This window comes from Acanthopagrus latus, chromosome 8 (assembly GCF_904848185.1).
Source record: "Acanthopagrus latus isolate v.2019 chromosome 8, fAcaLat1.1, whole genome shotgun sequence".
In the NCBI taxonomy this organism is placed as follows: Eukaryota; Metazoa; Chordata; class Actinopteri; order Spariformes; family Sparidae; genus Acanthopagrus; species Acanthopagrus latus.
This window is the reverse complement of record NC_051046.1, coordinates 14,180,351-14,203,074: the sequence shown is the minus strand read 5'-3', so window position 1 is coordinate 14,203,074 and position 22,724 is coordinate 14,180,351. Positions and strand designations below refer to the sequence as shown.

At 39.5% G+C, this 22,724-nt stretch overlaps 4 protein-coding genes across 4 annotated transcripts in view; all 4 read right to left on the bottom strand.

Moving 5' to 3' along the window:
- cald1b (caldesmon 1b) overlaps positions 1-7,592 on the bottom strand; it is a 28,997-nt gene extending 21,405 nt beyond the window's left edge. Inside the window, exon 1 of the mRNA XM_037106691.1 lies at positions 7,540-7,592. The gene's annotated coding sequence lies outside the window, so the exon portion shown is untranslated. The remainder of the gene's footprint in view (positions 1-7,539) is intronic.
- A 1,037-nt stretch (positions 7,593-8,629) lies between these two features.
- bpgm (2,3-bisphosphoglycerate mutase) lies at positions 8,630-12,589 on the bottom strand. The gene is made up of 3 exons (XM_037106228.1): positions 12,442-12,589; positions 11,319-11,937; positions 8,630-10,802 (listed from the first exon to the last, which is right to left on the bottom strand). Exons 2-3 carry the CDS (start codon positions 11,917-11,919, stop codon positions 10,627-10,629), a joined length of 777 nt encoding a protein of 258 aa, XP_036962123.1. The 5' UTR covers positions 11,920-11,937; positions 12,442-12,589; the 3' UTR covers positions 8,630-10,626.
- A 1,095-nt stretch (positions 12,590-13,684) lies between these two features.
- Positions 13,685-18,970, bottom strand: LOC119023926 (troponin I, slow skeletal muscle-like). Its single transcript, XM_037106230.1, has 8 exons — positions 18,849-18,970; positions 18,000-18,045; positions 17,855-17,861; positions 17,470-17,514; positions 16,716-16,847; positions 16,089-16,178; positions 15,767-15,940; positions 13,685-14,664 (listed from the first exon to the last, which is right to left on the bottom strand). Exons 2-8 carry the CDS (start codon positions 18,008-18,010, stop codon positions 14,578-14,580), a joined length of 546 nt encoding a protein of 181 aa, XP_036962125.1. The 5' UTR covers positions 18,011-18,045; positions 18,849-18,970; the 3' UTR covers positions 13,685-14,577.
- Positions 18,971-19,712: 742 nt separating this feature from the next.
- Positions 19,713-22,076, bottom strand: LOC119023929 (troponin I, slow skeletal muscle-like). Its single transcript, XM_037106235.1, has 4 exons — positions 21,066-22,076; positions 20,856-20,945; positions 19,940-20,113; positions 19,713-19,850 (listed from the first exon to the last, which is right to left on the bottom strand). The coding sequence occupies exons 1-4, from the start codon at positions 21,168-21,170 to the stop codon at positions 19,761-19,763; spliced, it is 459 nt and encodes a 152-aa protein (XP_036962130.1). The 5' UTR covers positions 21,171-22,076; the 3' UTR covers positions 19,713-19,760.
- Between the last annotated feature and the right edge of the window lie 648 nt (positions 22,077-22,724).

The following is a 22,724-nucleotide window of genomic DNA, read 5'->3' as shown; positions in this document are numbered from 1 at the left end:
GTTCAAAAAGCATGGTCAAACACAGAGAAACACGAGAGAGAATGCTAAAGCGCTTGCAATAACAGCAAAGACGATCTGGCAGAGATGCTGACAGGGAGCATGTGGACTGAATACACAAGTGAGCTGGGGATAATTGTGCACAGGTGAAGCACATCAGGGAGGGGCAGACGATCACAATGGCGGGAAACATACAAGCGCAGGTAGGGGAACTGAAACAAGGGCAGAGTTAGATGCCAAAACAAAACAGGAAACAGAACTGACAGAACGAGGGAAAAACAAGAACATGACCTTAGTGCTGACGAGACATGACACCCTGAGACAACACTGAAACATAAAATGGCATCCAACAGCTCACCCCCTAAACAGGAGGAATAGTCTGGCAACACGTAATCAATAGTTGGGTCATCCCGATCAAGGAAACATTACTTCTATTTAAGTCAGGCTGTGACTTTATTGCTGTAGGTGGCTCTCTTTACACACTGAAAAATAAGTAAAGACAGTGTTGAGTCTCTGAGTCCAGGACCAAATAGTCTGTTACAATTTCTGTGATGCCCTGACATCATCTGTCTCATAGAGACACACACACACAAAAACGAGGCGGGGGAAACTTTGTGGCCAGAAATCATCATACATCCATCTTCTTCTGTAACAACAAACCAAAGAATGCTGGGAATTGAGATGACGTGAGCTCAAAGACTCGCGTTGACGTCGCACCTTTTTCTCTTTACATCAGGTTTTTATATCTCCTCACTTTGATATGAAATAAGTTTAATGTATTTATATCCTGACCTGTTCAAAACTGTTTAGTGCAGCCAGCGTTATCAGTCTAGATTATGTGGTATTATGCAGAGTGCATGAAGAGGATCATTCTGTCATATAGTTATATGTGTCTCTTCAGATCTGAAGTGGAGCCCACCAACAGTGAGCAATCAGTCATAATGGAGCACAAGGATGTAACAGTTTAGTTTTTACAATGGCCGACACCATATACAGGCACAATGCTTACAAACACAGGAGGTCAGAAGAGGCCTATTTTTAAAACATCCACTACATGCGTGAGAGGACAGTTGAGAGCTTTCCTGGAAAAAAGAATGACACTCTCCTACACAGCATTTCCCTGGACAACAGGACAGTGATTTTACTGAAACCCACTTATTGGACAAAACATTTGTACAGGTCTGGAGAGGTGGCTGCTGCTAATGTATAAAACATAACGAGCTGTAGAGAGCAGGAATAAAGAGCTGGGAAAAAAGAGGGGAAAAAAACGAGAATATACCAAGTGAATTGTTCAGCCTCCCTGGCGACATAGCTCCACAGATGTTGGTCAGTCAATCTGTCTTGACTTATTTAACTCAGTGACTAACACTGCCTTGACTATCATTCCCATGAACTTTATTACAGACGTGCATGGATGTAAATCCTATCAGTGTTGGCGATCACCTGACCATCAGTGGAATGAGCTTACACTTATTCTGTGACGTATCTCAACATCTACTAGACTGATTGGGACCAATGTTTGTCCAGACATCTATGGCTCCTGCCAGTGAATCCTTATACATATGATGATCCCCTGATTTTTTTTTTAACTCTAGTGCAACCATACACTTTTTGAAATGTATTTTGGATTGATATCTTTGATATTTGGTAGCATGAAAACAACATTTCAGCCAACGCCACGAGGTCGAAGGGCCCAAACATACCCGATATTTTCCTTTTGCCCAAGTTGTTGTGGTGTGTCCCGCACTGTTGGCAGTAGTCGGCCCTTGTCGGCAGCTTTTTGGCTGATTGAGCATGGAGAATTGGCAGAAGAGCCTGTCTGTGAGAGAAATCACTCTGATGGGCTGCTCAGCTAAGCAAATCAGTGTAAGAGAAGAGAAATGAATAAAGAAAGGAAAAGTGCCTTGGGCGTGTTGCTTTAGTGCAGTTTCTTCTTAATTTTCTCCTCTGCCTCATTGCAAGTGCCGTTTGCAACTTTTTATCAGACATATTCTCATTTAGAAGAATCTGTATATCAAGTGACAGTAGTGACAACTGTTTTCCGCAGTCTATAGTCTAGCAGTCTGGTCAAAGTGCAGATTTGTGGTCAAGACACAAGTGATGTAAAGTTGGCCATCCATTGTTGTCACTAGTTCTTTTATGTTGGTCTGGTGTGTCTGGGCCCCTCAACTTCTGTTCATATTTACAGGATTACCTACAGATGCACGTGTCTACAACAGCACCATGACTCAATCCTCGTCCCAACAACCTTCACATCCTTCACGGTGATGGCCTTAGAGGTATTCCAGCTATGTTATCTCCGGTGTCCTGTATTGTGTGTGCATCAGTCATCATGTCAGGGTCACCTTGTGTCTTTGTCTGTGTCATCATCACCATTTTCTTTATGAGCAACCTCATTTTTGTCATCGGCCACAATTCCAATGAAAGCGTAACAGCTCAAATTGAAAGTGTTGCTTTCCAGCTCTTATCAAATTGGTGAACCGTTACATGCAACATGACTCCTCTCACGGCCAAACGTGAGACTAACTGTTATCCATCACTCCCTCATAGCTGTTCTTATATGGGACGAATTAAAGTGTGGGAATGACAAAAAAGCCGGTCTGTTTCTCAGCCAGGAGCTGGAGCATTATGGACTCTACGGAGCAGCAGACAAAGACTGACTGACCTGCAGGCTAACAGCTTGCAGACATGTCAGAGTCATGATCCAGGCCTGTTTGGATTGGCCCGGGTCCAGCAGGGCTCAGGGAAAATTCAAAGTTTAAAAGGCCACCACTCTGGCAGCTGGAGGTGAATGCCTTTCCATCCCCAACTTTGTTCACAAATGTGGGTGCCCCAAACAGCTGTCCCATCAGTCACCAGGCAGTTGATTTGTATGGATTAGAGGTGTGCTGTGAGCAGTGAATTATACCTGCTTCAGCACTGAGGTCCAAATATAAAGCCCCCACTGATCATTTTAGTTTAGACAGAAATGTCTGCCTGTACCTGTCCATGACACGGAAACAATCCCTCAAAGCTCCAAACTCTTTAACTGCACGAGATTCTCTTAATCTCCTCATTTATACGAGACAGCTTGTTACAGGCTGTTACGGTCTTTTCTGTCGAGAGGTGGAGTCAAGCTCACAAATCACTCCCACATGATGCCCAGGACAGATTCTAATTCATACATCTGTCACTAGTTTGTCTCATCTGGGCAAGTTCTCCTTTTTTGTGGCCTGGTGATAGGATCAAAAGCCGGTGCAGTTCCTCTTTCTCTACCTCTGCACGGTCACCCTGCTCACGTGCAAATTGAAGCACGTCATTGGCTTACCGACTGCGTAGTGCTTCCCCCAGTGCTCACCAGATACAGCTCATGCATATTCTTATAGATGCTCGCAACTGTCACAAGAGGAGAAGGGCAGTGACAGGGAAACAATCCTCTCTTTCTGCTGGCTGCATCTAATTGCCTGACACCAATGTGACTGTGATGTAGACTGGAATAAATAGCTTGTGTGTTCATTCTGTCAAATGTCTAATCACAAGCTGTCCGTACCAGAACAAGCTTTAATAGACTGCAGCAGGAATTAATCGTAAAATCCACAGATGAGTCAGCAGTTTTGCACTTCTGACTGCCTCTTCTCAAAGTCAGTGGGTTTTAGGTTTAATGCCTGATATAAGGTGTTTTGTTGTACACAATAAAATACACTAGTTAATACGTCACACGCAAATAAAAGTGCTGACGTGTCTCAAAAAAAGTTGATGGGTAACTAGTGGCTAAAGCAGACTACAGAGGTCGTCGGGGACATTAAACACTGAGCATGTAAGCTCCTCTACTTGCCAGTTCTTTACAGGTGGACTTGAACTATTCTGACTCCAACTTTACGACTCGATCAATTTACAGTAAAGTCATGTGGCTGCAGTGTAGTATGTTTACCATTATTATCATCTTTTTCTTTTTTTTTTTTTTTTTTTTACTTTTAACAGTTTCATCTATGCTTTAAAAATCATACCAAATTATTATGCAGCTGTCATGTCACCGCTGGTGGGTCCTGCTGCTACATTGATAGCTCAAATATATACACACAGAGGCTACATATAGCACATATTAGACCTGATAACTACAATATAAGCTACAGCATGTAGACAATACCAGAGGGAACATCCAAGCATCAGCTGCAGCTGGTAGGGAAACACATCATCAAAACATGACATTGGTCTGTGAGCATTTTATCTACAAAGGCTTCTTATTCAAATCTGTAGTCATTTTGTACTGAGATTAGACTGGGAGAACATTCAGGAGCAATAATGGCCCCAGCTGCAAAGTAGAAGGGGAAAGAAGGGCCGTGCTTCCAGGAGGTTCAGGGAGTCTACAGAAAGCATGAAACTTTTTGCTGGCATTTTAGGGAAGAAACCACTGAATATATTATGTGTTAATAGAGTGATGTGAAAGGATAAATACAGTTCATAGTTTTGCAGTGACTAGTTTTGGAGGCATGGATTGATGACGTGCTTCGAAAAAACAGTTCCCTTTTTGGAAGTAATAACAGAAAATCACAGTAAGACCAAAGATGTGTCCTTTGTTTCTAACTTTAGTCTTCAAATTCCTCAAGAAAGTGCTTGAAGATACAAAATGTAAAAGCCTTCCACTAAAAGTCCCGTAACTACATCAATTGCAGGGTCCTTGTTTGTGTCTCTGTTCGTCCTAGCAATAAGTAGACAACATGTGCTATTTGTATTGTCTGACTTTGTAATTACCGGCTCCATGATGGCGTCTCTGAAGATTGTTTGCCAGTGAATTAATCGGACATCAATAGAAAGCAGAGGGAAGCATAATGTTGCATCAAAGACTGTTCCTAATGCGTGATTTACGTTTGGTTTGGCAAATTACAGTGGACCTAACATCTTTAATCGGGAAGGACATGCAGGCAACTGGATATTACAGCTCTCTCTCTCACACACACACTCTCTCTTGTAGTCATTCCAGTAAAATCTGTAATAAATACATAAAAGAAAGCTGCCGCAGCTCTAAAGCAGTTGTAACTGAACTGACATTAGCTACGTTTACATGGAACCTAATATTCCACTCATAATCAGAGTCAGAATGAAAATGTCTCATGTACTTCAGTCTGATCTGACAGACTGATCCGATCTGGCCTGATCGGAATGAATCAGATCAATCCAATTGAGAGGGGTGGTGTAAACCTTTGTCATTCCGATCAATAGAAAAATACTGGAAACTGAATGACAGCATTAGCTAAATAAACATAATATGCGTGTATGCCCTCAGATAACTCAACAGCCTATAAACAGAGCAGGCTCTTGTTTTAAGATAAAGAAAGTGCTCCAAAGCACTTATAGAATAAACAGTTGCCTGAGAGGCGTTTGCAATCAATCAAGAAGCTGCAGCTTCTTACTCCACATGTCCAAACATGGTCATGTATGAAAAAGTCACTGACCAAGATACAAATTCCACACAGTTTACAAGCCACAACATACTGTAGCAGTGACCTTTTCTGCTGCTCGTTAAAATGTTTGTGTACAGTTTGGTTGAAAAGGAGTGTGTGTTGTCTTGTGAACAGTAACCACTGACCGGTGAAGTGGAGAGCTCTTCAGTTTATCTGTATGTCACAAGGAGTCCATCATCAATGCACTGGTTCACAAAAAAAGGAGAAATTGTTGCTTGTTTGAGCATGACAACAGCTCAGTGTGAGTGATAATTCAAACTGGAATAAAATATCGTGACACAAGAGTCTAAAATTGATCCAAATCCAAAGCTAAGTTACAATTTCCTCCTCGACTATATTCAATGGAAATTGATGCAGCTATGTGCACTCCCTGTTCTGTATCCCATCAGCTGAGATGGTGTACTTGGCCTCCTTTTAAGGAAGTACACAGGCAGTGTTAGTTGTAGTGTCCCAGCTTGGCAAAGTGCAAGGCCATGGACAGTGAGCATGGTTTATTCTAGGAAATACCTTCTGCTGTACAAAGTGGCAATCCAAGAATAACTTATTTACATTGTGACTGCTATTGATCACTTTTCCATAATGCTGCTGGGAGGCAGAAAGGACAAGTGGAGGGCTGATTGTTATTATTACTGTCATTAAAAGGAAACTATGTTTCTGATTTTATAATAATAGCAGTTTTAAAGAGAGGGAACAGCTGGTTATTCATCACATAAATCCTACTTTTAAGTCCGTCCAGTAATGATGCAAGGAATGTTATTTCCCCTCACATCTAAGTATCTGATGGCAGACTGATTGCTGATGAATGAGTCCATTAATGTCAGAGCCACTAACGCTCACCTCTACCCCTCCCATAATTTGCTCATGTGGAAAACCATTTCCTGTCCAATTTAAAGTGTCCCACCTGCGCAACTAGAGAGCAGACAGCCTTCTCTCCTCTCATTTGGCAAATCTGAGTCACAAACCACTGAGACTTTTAAAAAGTTATTAAAAAGTTCTGACCATGTAACTACCGTCACAAGATTTATGGGGAACAGAGATCAGCCACAGCTTAACATGTCATTAAACACAAATCTGTGACCTCTTCTTCTCGCGAAGGGTGTACAAAAATTTCACTGCAGCTGTTTTCACTTTCATGATTTTGGTAAACAAGAGCGGGAGAGGATGCTCCTGAGCACGTTTCCAGTTTTCAAAGAGATGAGCCTGTGCTCATAAACTTCGCACACTCAGAACCCCATGTGGTTGTAGCCTTTATCTGCAATACCATCTAAGGAATAGGAGCCTGACTTTGGCATGTCAACAACTGCAAACAGCTTTTCCACAGCCAGATGTCTGCTCAGTGTATGAGTGACAGAAACTGAAGTCAAATTATAGTATTCACTGCTGTGGTGGACGGAGCAGATGCAAGTCACCGATAATGCGAAGGATACACTAACAAAATTCACATGTCCCAGCTTACGACTACTGCGTGAAAAGGGAATGAGAAATTTGCCGCTTCTCTGTCATCCCCTGTTAGAGCAATGCAGGTCCTCCCTTCTGAAACCATTTCATGCCTTTTAAATCTGATCCTCCGGCAGAGGTCTACTTAATTATGTCAGTGTTATATTTCCAACTTTGTGAGAATCCCCTGAGGAGTTAACTGGATGACCCTCCACTCACAGGAACTGTATAACTTTATAGCTTTTGTCCAGATAATAAACAGTGTCATGCCATGCTGTCCAGCTGTTGCTGAACCCTTTTCAATGGTTCTGAAGGAGAGTGAGAATCATGAGCGCTATACATATGAAAACCTTATTTCCTAGCAGAGGAGTTAGGTATCTATCTGTGTAACATAACATAACTAAGTTGTATTTTCATTTTTTGTTTAGAGCTTCTCTTCTTAATCCAAACCAGCTGGTTAAGTGGAAGCCTTGGTAATGAGCCGTGCACCTACCTTGTCATGAAATAAAAATGATGATCTATGGACACTAGTGCAGTTTTAGCAGGCATCAATCTGCTCAAGTCACATCTCTGATTACTCCGCCTCTAAATCAGTAAAAATAAGTCATCCTACTTTATCTGCAAGTTATAAGACACCATCACACATTATCGTCATTAAACTCACCGGCTTGCCGACAGACCAGAGCGATTGTTCCTGGTGAAAATCAGCAGAGGGAGAGCAGCCAGAGGTTTATAAGCACAGCATGCAGGGAGCAGCTCCGCCTGCTCCACTTGCATCCCAGTGATGTTCACACAGGGCTGATGTTTAACTGCAAGGTCACTGATACCTCTAGTTTACACAGTTAATTCATCACGCAATTGATTAACTTTTGTTAATATCACTCAAGGTTTATCTTATCTGATTCATGTACTGCTCGGATATGGTTTTTAAAAGAGTCTTTCTGTGTATCAGGCAGTTTCCTTTCTACATGACTTTGCATCACTAAATTGCTGTATGTCATCGCTGCATTTTCAAAGCAATTCGAGAACGAGCATATGCTTATATTTCAATTTCTTGCTGGTGTGTTTGTGATATTGTGATTTTCACAATAATCGTGATATCAAAAGACTCTGTCCACCTCCCTATACTTTTGAGGGTAATATATTTGCCTAAAAAGAGAAGAAACAAACACTAAACAAAGATAAAGATAGATCTGACTGCGGTGTGAATTTGTTATGCCGCAACAGCCCTAGTGTGAATTCACTTTTATTAAATGTTCTTCAGATGCCTGTATGAAGCACCTCTGCAGTACAAGATGTGTTGCCTAGTCAGTTACATACAGGCACTGTGATCTGTACATCATAATGTCTGCATCATTCCTGCCACAAAACTGGGAATAAGAATCAAGTTAATCATTATGTCCTTTTAAGAATATTTCCATCCAATTAGAGGGTTTCCCCTGGCTAAGCCCCACTGGTTTAGCCAAATTACAAAAGTGGTTGACAAATAAAGAGTCATCCCTCTGGATCCACACAGGCTCAGCTGTTTACTATTTCCAGTGGGCTAAAGGCAACCAGAACCCAAATCGCACACATATCTGTACTTCCCAAACTGCATTGTTGTTCATTTTCTAATTTGTTTCCAGTGCTCCATCACAAAATGTTTGATTAAATTCATGCCAGTGTGACATCTGACATACCTTCTTGCTGCAAAATGATTAACTATACTATGAAATGAACCTTGAAATTGACACAGAAATAAATAAAAAACTGTCTATGGAAAATTTAAATTCCCTTTTATTTCATCGTGCAGACTCTCATATGGTAAGGTGTGAACAGCAGGGAAGACATTAAATCATCTTACATGAAATTTAAAATAAACCAGTGTTTTCCACAAATGCATGATCATTACTTGTCTATTTCAATTCTGACACAACAGACCAGTGTACAAAGTAACTGGGCTCTTCTCATTTCTCTATTTCGTTCATTTCTGACCCAAAAATTGATCTTAGCACATTACATCGAGAGTTGACTCAGTTCCTAAAATACAGCTTTAGGGCAGGGGAGGCTTTCCAGAGGAACTTTGAGCGAAGATGCACAAAAGGTGCATAAAAGTGACACAGCTGGCATATACAAGCCATTGTAGTAGCATATCACCTTGATATTTTTTATGCTGGATTATGCCACATTGTGCAAAAAATCAAAAGTTAATATACCAATTGTCATGAGCACTATTATGCTCATCTGACAGAAATAACAAAACACAGCAGATTATGCTGCTGGGCCACACGTCATATTTAAATAAAAAGCGAAATAAAAAAAAAATAAGGCATGGACATTTCAATTGTTTAACGCCTCGACCCCTCGCGTCTGTTCCTCGCCTCCTCTGCTTGCATCTCATATGGAAGGGACTCAGACGCAAGCATAGGAGGTAAGGAAAGGGGGCGAAGACGTTCACATTGAGAAATGAGAAGAGGGGACAGTGTCAGAGAAACACAACTATCTGGAAAAACACAAAATTATGCAAAGTGTGATACATCAAACAAGAGACACAATACAACATACAGTACAATGACGTCGCCACACACAGTAGTAACAAAGGATGACCTGTAAGATAGTGCAGCTATGACACATACTGTGCCAACTCAATAGTAGCGTGTAACATTTTCTCTCATGTAATTAACATCACAAAAGCAACAACAAATTGCACATGTTCGTTAATAATTTAGAATTGAAAATTAAAATCGAAACAGTGCTTGTATTTTACAGTTAAATTTGTTTGTCCAAAACCAATGTTTTTTTGACTCACAGTTTTCGCATTAAATCAAGAACAGAATAATAATAATAAACAATCCTCATAAAGTGCAAAGCATAAGCCAGTTATCATACCAAATAGCCATGGTTGTTGACCACAGTGTGTTAGACTCAACCTAGTTAATTAACTGTAAAACCTCACAGAAAAACAACTTCAGCTGTCTAATTTTTACTGAGTAAGTCATTTAAAAGGACATGTAAGTGTGGGACAGTAGAATATTTCAGTGGTTTTGCTAATTAACAGCATTTATGTGGCTCACAAGTATCCCCGTTCTTGGAATGAACAGCCTGGCTATCAATTTCTATGAGGTAAGATTTGTTAACAGAGTGCTTTTATTCTTAAATAAAACCACCATATGGCCTGTCTGATGCTCTAGTTAAAAGAAGCTTTTGAAAAGTAGCTGAATTTGAGCACTACATTAATACAGAAGGCACATATTCCTAAAGCTAGTCCGTGTAACAGAAAATAATCTTCAGTCAAGGAGTTCTTACTTTCTGTAGATTGAGTTTTTAGCCCCATTGCGTAACTATCAATCTGCAAGGTAGAGTCAGTGATTAAATATATAAATAACTTTAGCATCACCATGCTGGCACAAGTAGGGACAAGTAGCTTAAAAATCACATACGTATCAAACATTTCCTCAGTGCATACACATAACTAAAGTCAACACAGTGTTTACAGATTTACAGTACATCTCTAACTTTATCCTGCACTTGTCTGATCAGTCTTACCTGTGACACACACACTCTGGATCCACGCCAGGCCCTTATTACACATACAGCCACTTCCCTATAAGACTTACACCTATCCATTAAAACAACAATGTACTGTTGTTATTGTCAGATGTTAAATATTGAGTTATTGGAGTCTTTTCAAGAGTTTTCACTGTACCTGATAAAAGTGCAAACAGGCAACCAGAACGGAGCTATGTTAAGTCTTACAGCCAGTTTAGTGCATTCAAGTTGATGGTTTGGCTTTTCCCTGGTCCTCCACCTTTTTAATTGCTGCCTGAATCTTCGCCTGGTCTCCCAAGAGCTGCCGGGGTTTCACCGGCTTGAGGTTTTCATCCAACTCAAGCAGCACAGGTATCCCTGTAGGTAAAGTAACGCTGGCAATATCCTCATCCGATATACCTGTTGAAAGAAGGACAGTAGTATTAAGATCAGGCCGGATTAACTAGGTATAACCGGGCATGACGATATCGTGCATCCTTTCATTTTGCGTCAGTACAACAAGCAAAAATTCTGTAAGGAAATTCTGTTAGTTACGTGCCAAAAGTAAGACAATAACATAACTGCAGCCTCTGTGTGTGTATATCCTGTGCTGCATTATATTATGTAACAGCTGATGTGTGTTAAGTCGCTGAGTGTCCTGTGACACATGGAACCCCCAAGGGAAAGGTCAGAGTGAAGTTCATAGCCACATCCAAATGTAACATAAACTCACTGGCCTTTTTGCATAAGTTCAACCTTCCATTTCTGGAATTGAGATATGTCCTCCCAAATTCAGTGACTGACCACTAGAAAAAACAGGAGCCTTTATAGACCAGAAGCTGTGGTGAATTCAACAGAATGCATTCCCTGCACAAATACACAAAGGCTGAGAGAGCTGCACTGATCATAATAGCATGGGTCAGTTCGGTAGCATACCTTCCAGATGTTTCAGCAGAGCTCTGCAGCTGTTTCCATGAGCAGAAATGAGCACAGTCCTGCCGCTCCTTATCTCTGGCACCACGGTGCTGTCCCAGTATGGCAGCAGCCTGTCCAACACCTCCTTCAGGCTCTCTGCTCGGGGGAGGTCTTTGATTGGCACATCACATGTGGTGTACCTGCGATCATTGTAGATTTCCAGGAAGTAAGGATGGGATTCATCAATCGGAGGTGGAGTGATGGCGTAGCTCCTTCTCCATAGCTTCACCTTCTCCTCGCCGTGTTGTTGAGCCATCTCTGCTCGGTTCAAGCCAATCAGGGAGCCATAGTGGCGCTCGTTCAGTCTCCACGACTTGACAACAGGGACCCACTCCTGACCCATCGCCTCCAGCACCAGCCATGCTGTCTGGATGGAGCGGCTGAGTATGGAGGTGAATACTAAGTCGAACTTGTAGCCCTGCTCTTTCAGGAGTCGGCCACAGTCCTGGGCCTCCTTCACCCCATCCTCGCTCAGCTTCTGGTCCACCCAGCTGCAGAAACGGTTCTCTTTGTTCCAGGCCCCCTCCCCATGCCTCAGCAGAAATAGTTTGTACTTGGACATCCGAAGCAGCAGAAGAACCTGCACACATCCAACAGGAATGAACAGAAAAGTTAGTGATAACAGAAGGGAAAATATTACACGCATTAATATCCAAACCTTACTTAGTCACAGGGCTGTGTGTGCGATCTGAGCTCAGGAGCAGGGTCCTCACGGAGTCAGTGCCCGCAAAAGGTCAGAGGTTGATTTGAAAAGGTGACAGACTAAAGGAATATAGCTGTAACGTTTATGTATGTTTACCCATATTAACTAGCCTTATTCAGCGAGTGGACACAAAACAAACGTCGCCAATGATTGCTAACTATCATAGCTACACACAAATAATTCATTGGATGCTGCCGCCAAGCCTTTCGGCAAGTCTGAATGGATGCATGGACGTGTTGCTATGTAGATAACCATTAGTACAGCGTGTATTATTGTTGCGCAGACCGAGGTAAAGACGGGAACAATGTGTGAAAAAAAAAACAAAACAGTAGTAAAGACTCACCCCAAAACAATCACAACATTTTGAAAATGTCGTCTTACCCTGTGTGGGTTGTAAATCCGGCTTGAATGTAGCTAGTACAGTCGTGAGTGTTGACAGTAGCGGCCAGGCCATGTACAGCTTCCCTATCAACTGATGATTGATAATCCGCTCCTCCAATCAGAGTGGCGGATATCGCATTTGGGCGGTTCCTTTGTCGAACGTTATGCCCATATTAGGAGGAGTTGTAACGGCCGGGCACGTTCGAAGTGGAGGGAGGAGAAGGGGAGTGACCCGCTATTCATGGATGTGCTAGAGAGGTACGGCCTGCCAGCTAAGTGTTGATGTTCTTTCGCTTGTGGGCTTTGTGGTTTACAGTTTTCAGGGGATTTATGGTGTTTGTGGAGACAGAAAGCATTTTAAGATAACTTTGTTTACAGGAAGGGGAAAGGGAAAGTTTATGTAAGCTCGTTTACCCGCCCCAAGTGATGCAGGGGCGTGTGAAAACTTGAGGGATGTTGTAGCTCAAAGCTATGTCAGTGTATGGAAGAAAAATGAATTATTTTCCACTAGTTTGGTAAATACTGCCACAATGTTGTTCATCCAAACATAAAGTACAGTGATGTTAAAGCACTTCAGGTAAGAGTTAACAGTTTCTCAGTGTTTCACTGAAGTCAGATTTTATTGATTAAAGGAGCAAAACCAAAGATATGGCAAGAATTTCAGTTTAAAACATCCTAAAGAATAAACCTAGGTGATATTATTTGAAGACTGAAAAGAAACAACAGAATTGATGTTTTGTCAAAGACATCTCTGTGTTGTTTTATTGTGTTATGTTGTGAGATATCTACTGAAGCTAGTATGCTAACACGTAACTAGCTAGTCCCAGCCTCCTGTTTCATTATGCCACTTTGAACCTCAAGAGCCATTTAATAAACAAAATAAACTTATGCAATATCAAGAAAGCAAATATTCTCACATCTTTTTCCTTTCTAAAAAGATAGCACAACCTTCTAATTTCAGATCTCTTTATGTCACCAAATTAAGATGAGCTTCACTGCCTCTTTGTAAAACACATTTCATTCAGACATAAAATTAAACTCATCAAAATCATCCTGGTTTCTCTCTTCCCAGTCACCTCTGGGTTGAAATATATCCTTAAATTAGTTTAGTTGTTGCTACAACTAGAGATAGCTACAGCAAAGTGTATAGCAAGCAGCAGTTAGCGGTTACGCAGCCGACTACGTTTATGGAGCTACTTTTGGATTTTGTCCATTTTCTTTTACAAATTTCACCTTAAACCAAAAGTTTAGTCTCAGCCTAAAAATGGCAAAGCTTTGCCATTTGAGAACTAGCCTTTGAACCCTTAATGACAGGTGAATTCATGTAATGTGACCCCAAACAATAAAGTAAATACCTGGCTTCATCAGATTTATGCTAAAAACCTACAATATCTAGTATTTTCATGAAACAGTTCCAATATTTGACATTTGACAATAGACATTCTTGACAATACAGCCTACAATATCGGGCAATAATGTGATCTAAGAGTACATATTTTTACAGTCCTGTAAGGAGAGCAAAATCATTCCACAATAATTGTAGGACAATGATTATGCGAGCAACTCAATTGACATTTTATTATTTGATATACGATTCAGAGCACTGCTTCTTCTCATCATAATGTTGAAGACTAATTCATTTGCCAGGATCACAACATTAGCTGCCTTTGGAATACACGTAAATATTGTTTGCCATGTTTATGTTGTCTTTTGAGGCCATGATAAAAAGTAGGCTACACATATGTAGACAATGTTCAGTCAGTATGGGAGAGTATGAATTGGAGTTTTGTTCAAACTCATAATTATAGACAAATACAATCTGCATTCTCTCTGATTCTTGCCTTTTTATTATTGTACATAGAACTACACAAGCAATATAGTGCCCTAGTTTATAAAATACATACGTTTTTTCATAATACATCATAAATTTTGTACAAAAAAAAAACTATATGTATGATATGAATTATCATTAAGGTAAACATGTTCACTGTTGTCATTTACACGCTTGAAACATGAACTGTTGCTAACCTGATCTTCATATTCACTGTCACTGTAAAGTGAACAACAGTCGTATGATGTAGTGGTTCCTCCTGTTTTAGAGCAGCAAACACCACCATAAAGAAAATTCAATGAAATCTACTGCCCAGCATTAAACAGCTTCTTCCTGCCCTCCATACCAGACATGGCGTCCACGTTCTTACGCCAGTCAGTCACTTCCTCTTTCTGTGGGATGAAAAGAAGACCTTGAATCAGCTCATTTTGTGCATGAACTTGTAGCCTCTTTGCACAAACATGTCTACAGCATGGTGATATAGAGAACAGTAACTTCCTCTGCAACTTTTAAACAAGTGAAACCCCTCTCAGGTTTCTAGTTCACTTAAAACCTTTTTAGAAGTTCAGTTTTCACATCATTTTTTTTATTCAAGCCATTATGTGAAGGTGCCTTAATTACCTGGCAATTTTGTATGAATATGCAAAAACTGTGCACTGTGTTGTTTGTTGGATTGGATGAAGTCTGAAGAAACAAGATATATTGTCAATTTAACAATTTATTAATTTAAGAGAAACAGGAGCCTCAGTATTGTGTCGAAGAACCATACACAGCAACAACAGCCTGGCTCCTCCTCCTCATGCTGGTCACCAGCCTGGTCACACACAGAGTGGGGTTTCTCAGACACTACCTCCAGAATTTGGGAGTGGAGAGGATGGAATGGCCTGCCAGCAGTCCTGACCTCAACCCCACGGAGCACTTGTGGGATCAGCTGTGTTGTGTGACCAACACAACCATGTTGACTGTGACAAATGCTGGTTGAAGAATTGGACGCCACCCCACAGCAGTGTCTGACCAAGCTGGTAACCAGCATGAGGAGGAGGTGCCAGGCTGTTGTGGCTGTGTATGGTTCTTCCACACACTACTGAGGCTCATGTTTGTTAAAATGATAGATTGTTAAATGGCATATGTCTTGTTTCTTCAGACTTCAATCATCCAATCCACCAAACAAGAGTCAACAGCAGAATAAGCTGTTTGGCAGAGAAGATTTGGCCAATTTTTCATGGGCGCAACCCACATGCTTACCTCTGCTGCTCATCCCACAAATGCACCATTTGGTACCATTTTAAAGGGAAATAACCAGGCATCCCAACGGTATAAGATTTATTGGCAAGAAGCATTGTTACAACAAAGAAATTATCTACAAACACAAATTTCCTTACTTGGTGAAAGAAGCGCTAATGCTGAGTGGACTATTCTCAGTTTATAAAGTGAAATGAAGTGACACCACATGATATTTTGTATTAAATTAAAGTTAAAGCCAACAGTCGTTACCTTCTCCTCCTCTTTCTTCACAGTCTTAAGGTTGGCCTTGAAGTCCACAGACTCTTTAACCTTAGCGCCCAGCAGAGCTCCCAACATGGCATCAGCAGACACCCTCACCCTCCTCAGGGCTGGTCTCTTCATCTTGCCCTTCAACTCATAGATCTTCTGATTCAGGTCCTGTAGCTTTTTACAACACAAATCACAAAGCCATCTTCAACATGCCCTCAAAATATTCAGTGAATATTGGTTGCATACAGTATGCATCCCTTGTCACCCCAGAGATGTTTGATTTTGTCAAAAAAAAGAACCGTTTTTCACAAATGTTACTTACCTCTCTGTCATTCTTCACCACTTTAGCATTAATGTCATACCGCTCTTCATCAACCACATCAATTTTCTGGTGTAGCTCTTTGCAAAGATTCTGTGGACAGAAACCTTCAGTGAACTAGACCTGTTAAAATACCAAATGTCAGAATGGTGTTTGAATGTAGCTAGCCTGGCTACCAATCACTATTTTCAGAGACAGTGCATTATGTGTATGAGCATTGATTTGTTTATTACATATATCATCGTATGGATTTATATGAATATATGCAACATTTAGTATAGGCAGATCAATGCATAGTTAATACTGAAAGTGTTTTCTAAAGTTCCCTCCAAAAACCATTGACAATGAGGTATGTCAATTATCCTGACTAACTGAGAAATTGTTCTTGGTATTGCTATTGAGGTTTTCAGATGTCAATTGCCAGTGCTTTGTGCACAGAAACAGAAGTTGTAGTGACAGATACCTCAGATCCTCTGCAAATACAACCAAAACTAACAGCTAGATAAGAAAAGGGTAGGTGGAAAAACAGATTTGTGTGAAGTGCTTGGACAGCTAAATGATTTATGTTGATTTTATTTAGAACAAAAACAAAAAGAAAATGTGGATTGAAATGCTTCAGTGATTGTATACCTGTAGATCCTGCAAAGACAGGCCTGACACTTGGAGGGCTGGGACTCTCTCGTTGAGGGTTCTCTCTCGTTCTTCTTCTTTTGATTGCTTGTCAATGTCCAGCATGGCCATGGCCTTTTTAAGCAGTTTGGTCTGGTACGCATAAAAGATACACCTCAGCAAACCAGAGAATGTATGGTTCACAGCAAGACTTTTAGCATTATTATCCAACACTTTGACTAAAGATATACATGCTTTTTCACCACATATTTCACATAGACAACTGGCTGCATCATGAACAGTTGTAACTCTTGCCAGTGTAATTAACTTGTCAATGGAGGATTCCTCTAAAGGGAACTCCAGAGAACTCAGTCTGTAAAGAACTTTTAAACTGGGATGATGTAAGCAATAAACATGGAGACACCTGCAGAAGTTACTGTCTCTGTAACTCTAAGCAATAAGGACAGTAGTGCCTTTATTGATGATATGTAAGACCCCTAAATCCTTCACATCTTGACAGGGGCAAGTGTGATTAGCTTATTACCTCATCTTCAAAACTTTCCATCATTGTTGTCTTTGCTGATGTTCCTTCTGACCTGTACCCTGTAACCTGATCCGCATCTTACCCACAGTGTCCCTACTGCTCATGCATGTATTGCATCTTGCTGACATGTAACATTAATTTCTTAGGGAGTGCAAAAGCAACACTTAAAACAGATGAAGGAGTCAAAAGCAAGTAAACATCTGCTGTAACACACAAATTCACATAGAATACCTTTAAGAACAGTCTGCGAGAGGCAGAAATCTTTGGCTTTGGTTTCTGGAAAAGAAGGTGGCAAATGTCAGTACATTGTTCTATATCTCTCCTCTTGCACAGACAGCTTTTGTAAGTTAAAGTGCAGTTAAAATTCAGTAAACCCAAAAACACAACAAATTTGCATTTTTTTATTTTACCTTCTTCTTATTTGTTCAAGTGTTAATTCAGTAAGTTTCATTAAAAATCAAAGTCCCGTATTTTTATGGATTGAATACAGAACACAGACCAATCCTTATTTTAGTCCTACAACTCTTTCTGTAGATTAATCATTCAAATTATATTTAAGATATTTTAAGATATATCAAAGATATTCCTTATATCTTTGACAGTGGAATCAACTCACCGAAGGTCTATCCAGTTAGGGGGGTGATGATATTCATAATTCAAGAAGGGAAGGAGAAAAAGTGGAGTTGGTACATTTTTTTTTTTAAATTTCACATGCTGAAATGTCATTATATGATGAAAGTAAATGGGACATGGGTACTTACGCCTCAGACATGGTTGCAGTTCTGTGTGTGTCTCCCCTGGTTAAATCTACCAAAGTACAAAAGAAAGAAAGAGGAAAATTATATGTATTTTTATGGAAGGGCACACATATCTTAGCTCATTTACTTTGAACAGAAAAAAAACTAAAGCAGGCAAAACTGATGAGTTTTGATCACTTCTGATTGTAAAAAGTCTATACAGTACATGGTACGTCGCTGTTCCATAGCAGGGATCAAAAACAATGCATGACATTGTCTAAAGGTCAAACCTTCTGCTTGGCTTAAAAAACTAAAAAAAAGAAAACTAGATATGATTACTAGACAAGTAATCTAGACCAAAACTTCAGGTTTAATCTTGATTTGTAATATCAATTCTAAATGTGTTTTAATTAGATTAGCAAAATAAAATATATATATATAGCTTATTACATTGAAAATAGTTAAATTGAAATTACACTATGAAATCAAAAGGGAATTAAGCTGCAAAGAGGACGAACAGATATAAATAAATCCAGTCTGTGTTATTTATAACTTCTACTTGACTTCTGTTCAAGATCAGAGGAAGCAAGCTGATTTGAAACATGAAAAAAAAACTCTCAACCCTGACTCACATACATGGAGAATCCTTATTTAGATGAGACGGCTTTCATTGAAATAAAAACAATACAATCTGTTGTGGCATTAAAATAAATGACAAAGAAAAGTAAAAATCCCAGCCATGCTATTTTTTTATTGATGTATTTAAAGTAGCATCAGTTTTCTCAACTTAGAGCAAGAGTATTTTTATAAAAAGCCTTCTTTTGGAGTTTCATCCTCTCGTGCTCTGAATTATTTCAAAATAAAACTCCTTACCTTATACAGCAGGTGACAAATACTCTCAGGCGTCTTTTTCTGAGACGAGGAGGACAGAAAGAGGGTAGATATATAGATTCCAGCGCTCATGTGAGTGGCTCACTAAAATAGCCCCTCTGTCCTCACCATTCTTGCACTGCGTCTCTCACATCCCAGAAGTATGAGGTGTGAAAATTCTTAGTGGCACTGTCCACCTTCGATCCTTTCTTAGTGTCTTTTCACCAAGGAGAAGAGGGCATCGCTTGAAGGAGCTTTAGTCCAGTTTTATATGTGTGAAACTGAAGTTTATCACACAATCAGTTGTGGTTATTGTCAGCTACAGTGGAAGAAAACAATAACAGGATTGTTATTTTGTTGGGAGAAAAATGCATGTTTCATGTTTGTATCAAGTGTGTAAACCAAATATGAAGACAACATACTCCAACTTCAATAACTTTAGCAAATAATGCAACCGCACCATTTCATTTCCAGCATTATATCTTTAATAGCCAATACATTTTGAATGATAGCAGAAAACACAGTAGTAGTTGTGAATTAAAGAGGGACAAACAATGTAGCTGTGTCTGAGTGTCCTGTGATGTTTTGAAAGAGTTATGCTGCCATCACAAGGCTGCTGAGGAGAACTACTGCCGACAGTTGTTGCTTTTACAAAGCAGAAATTCGGTATCAGTATAATTCAAGTTTTGTATTTGAAAAATAATTATAAGACCCCTTGGAGTCTATAGTCAATTTTCAAATAACATATGTTGTTTTTCTTCTATTTCTATAAAATTACAAGCGAGACAATCCTGGTTTTAAAGCTATTACTACCTGCAATTCATTAATCATTATAATACAGGTAAGACGGTAAGTAATTCATTATTGATTTATTAGAATTTATTAAAAGGAGAAGATAACAAGGTAAATGTTTCTTCAGTTGCCGGATGCATCAAACAGTTTCTTCCTGCCTTCCATCCCGGACATGGCCTCCACGTTTTTACGCCAGTCAGTCACCTCCTCCTTCTGTTGGAAACATAACATGGACTGTTAATTTCACTGAAATGACTGTTACCTGAATGTTTCCGAGAAGCTAAAACAGTTGACAGACTTACCTTTTCCTCTTCCTTCTTGACTGTCTTGAGGTTGGCCTTGAAGTCGAAGGACTCCTTGTGTTTGCCGCCCAGCAGAACGCTCAGCATGGCTTCAGCTGAGATCTTCACTCTCTTCAGGGTCGGTTTCTTGAACTTACTCTGTACCTCGATGATCTTCAGGTTCATGTTTTCAATCTGGTTGTGAGTCAAGTACACCTTATTACCCTCAATGCTTACTATTTATTTACATAAACACAGTGTAAAGGGAAGCTCCTGACATTCTTGTATTTTTTCCTACAAGCTGTCTTGTCCGCATCCTCATATGGATTTGTTAATTAGGTTATCAGCTTAATAACTGTTAACTGAATCCTGAAAACTCCTTCAGCAGATGGAGTTTCAGATAAAGCTAGATGTGTTTAAAAGTTCAAGAAAATGTCAGTAAATAGACCTGAAGTTGTTTTTTTCCCTAAATTGTTAAAATCTTATAGTGTATGACTGTATACATTATATTGCACTTTTCTTTCAGTTTTAGCTGAAGCTAATAAATGTGCACATTTGTTCAAGTGATCAAATTCCTCTAAAGTAGCTCTTTTTAAAACTATCCAACCACAGCAGAGTGAGAGAAACTCCATAAGTCACCACTACTTTACAAAAAAAAGTATATTTTTTAAAACATGTATTATAGCAATTAATTGTAAAACATTGTAAAATACAGTCATAAACTGCACTGAGCTCCAAAATATTTGGCTGCCTGGTTTGGTGGTATAAAAACTAAAAAAAATGTCTTGTTATTCTCAGTGCTGCCAGTTAGAGGCAGTGTTTGTCAATTTTAGCTCTTTTAAGTTGTGACTGTCTCCATAATTAAGACTTGGATGCAGTTATTTTAAAATAAAACATTTCATACTTCTATTTCCCTAATAGTTCTTTAACAGCTCACCTCCTGGTCATTTTTGGACACCTTGAGGCCAGTATCATATCGCTCCTCATCTACGACATCAATCTTGTGGTGCAAATCTTTGCAAAGGTCCTGTAAGACAGTAAAATGCACCCTCTAGTGGTAGTGGAATAAAACATGAACTCAGTGATGTAAGAATTATTGTAAATAGTGACAGAAGAACACTTTGAAGATTATAACAAAATGTAACACCAGCAGCTCTTGCAATGAAAGACCAGACATGCTAAGAGGAGGAACTCTTTCTGCCAGAGTAGCTTCTCTCTCCTTTAACTTCTGCTCCTTTTCCTCCTGCAGCATCTGAGCAGCAACTGCCAGTAGTCTGATCTGAGGAAAAAATTAAAAATGAATATGTGAAAATGGCTTTTTCTGTAGAATCTCTAAGCCCATTAGATCAACAATGAGACTCAGTATTTCCCTTGTTCTTTTCATTAACAGAATATTTCCATGTGAAGTTTGGCATAAAGTAATACAGTGCAATCTGAATAAATTCTTGTGGGCTTTTATTTGGTAGGACAGCAAGATAGTTGACAGGAGAGGGGGGTGATGGGGGATGGCATGCAGCAAAAAGGCTGAAGAATTCAGTGCAGCTTGAATGAGGACACAGCCTCTGTACATGCTCTACCAACTTATAACATCCACATACATGTCACAATTTGTGATTTTTTTTTTAACATGCAGTACCTGCAGTTACAGTTCAGTCATTGACATGGTATAAGATACTTTCCAGTGATGTGTCAAAGTCTGTTCCCCTGTCAAATAATGTTGCCCTCCTGTTGGAATTGCAATGTCACCTGTCACTGTGGGTTTAATTCGGTAGATGGTGCAAATATGAATGGGAAGCAGTGGATAGATATAGGTCAAGCAAATGAAGAATAACATGTCATTTAACCCCCTTGTTATATGAGTTCTGGTTACTTTTTACATGTAGATATTTAATCATAGATTTTTAACTGTAATTTACAAAATCTTCAAGACAAAATTGGACATTAAAAAACATATTTATGAATTGTCAATTACCTCTCCCGACCAACCTGCAGTATATCCACGACCCAGCAGGGGGCAGCAGTTCACACTTTGGGTTTACACCACGAGTATGACGCATGCTTCTAAGAACATTTCTACATATGCAGACATCATATACAAGACATATGTAAAAACATCACAACCATTTCTGACATTGCAGGATACACACTTTCATGCTTATGCTTGCCAGCGACCTTGTTGCACATCTTTGTAAGGTAATGTTCACAGTCGTTTTCCTGTTAGTGGTCTTTAGATGTTCACAATGACATGCATTCTAACATCTTACATCAAAATCAAATGAATTGTGATAAATTGAAGAAATCAAACCTTTAACCCCAGCTTTCGAGAGGATGAGATCTTTGATTTTTTCTAGATTTTTACACACAAAAATATCATTATATTCTGTGATTGATCAACTATGTATAACAGAAAACATCCCATTATCATACATGATTTTATGACATGAATAGTCGCGTTAACAATGGAAACTTGATAAAAAGGACTTTGAAAGATGTGGCATGATATATACTCACAGGTCTGTTGTAGTATTAAAAAGAAGGAGAAAATACACAACATTTTATTTACAGAATTAGAATTAATATATAGTTTTAGAGTATACACTGAACGAGCACATTAAATTCAAACAAAAGTGATTATACTCACGGGTCAGCCATGGTTGTCTTTAATTTACACACTATAGTGAGAAAAGTAAAAGAAAATGAAAACTCATTTTGCACAATTTAAATTTAAACTGTCATGCAGATGATTGCAAACAGAGAATCTCCTTCACCTTTAACACCTGTACAATTGAGCAGTATCTCTTCAACG

Coding starts and splice junctions, on each gene's coding strand:
- LOC119023926 (XM_037106230.1), bottom strand. Junction 15,941..16,088: donor TGGTGAAGAATGACAGAGAG/GTAAGTAACATT, acceptor TGTTGTAAAAAG/CTACAGGACCTGAATCAGAA. Junction 14,665..15,766: donor TGAAGAAAGAGGAGGAGAAG/GTAACGACTGTT, acceptor TTCATCCCACAG/AAAGAGGAAGTGACTGACTG.
- bpgm (XM_037106228.1), bottom strand. CDS start 11,919: ATGTCCAAGTACAAACTATTTCTGCTGAGGCATGGGGAGGGGGCCTGG. Junction 10,803..11,318: donor TCTGCTGAAACATCTGGAAG/GTATGCTACCGA, acceptor TTCTTTCAACAG/GTATATCGGATGAGGATATT.
- LOC119023929 (XM_037106235.1), bottom strand. CDS start 21,170: ATGCTGCAGGAGGAAAAGGAGCAGAAGTTAAAGGAGAGAGAAGCTACT. Junction 20,946..21,065: donor TTTCATTGCAAGAGCTGCTG/GTGTTACATTTT, acceptor ACTGTCTTACAG/GACCTTTGCAAAGATTTGCA. Junction 20,114..20,855: donor TGTCCAAAAATGACCAGGAG/GTGAGCTGTTAA, acceptor ACTCACAACCAG/ATTGAAAACATGAACCTGAA.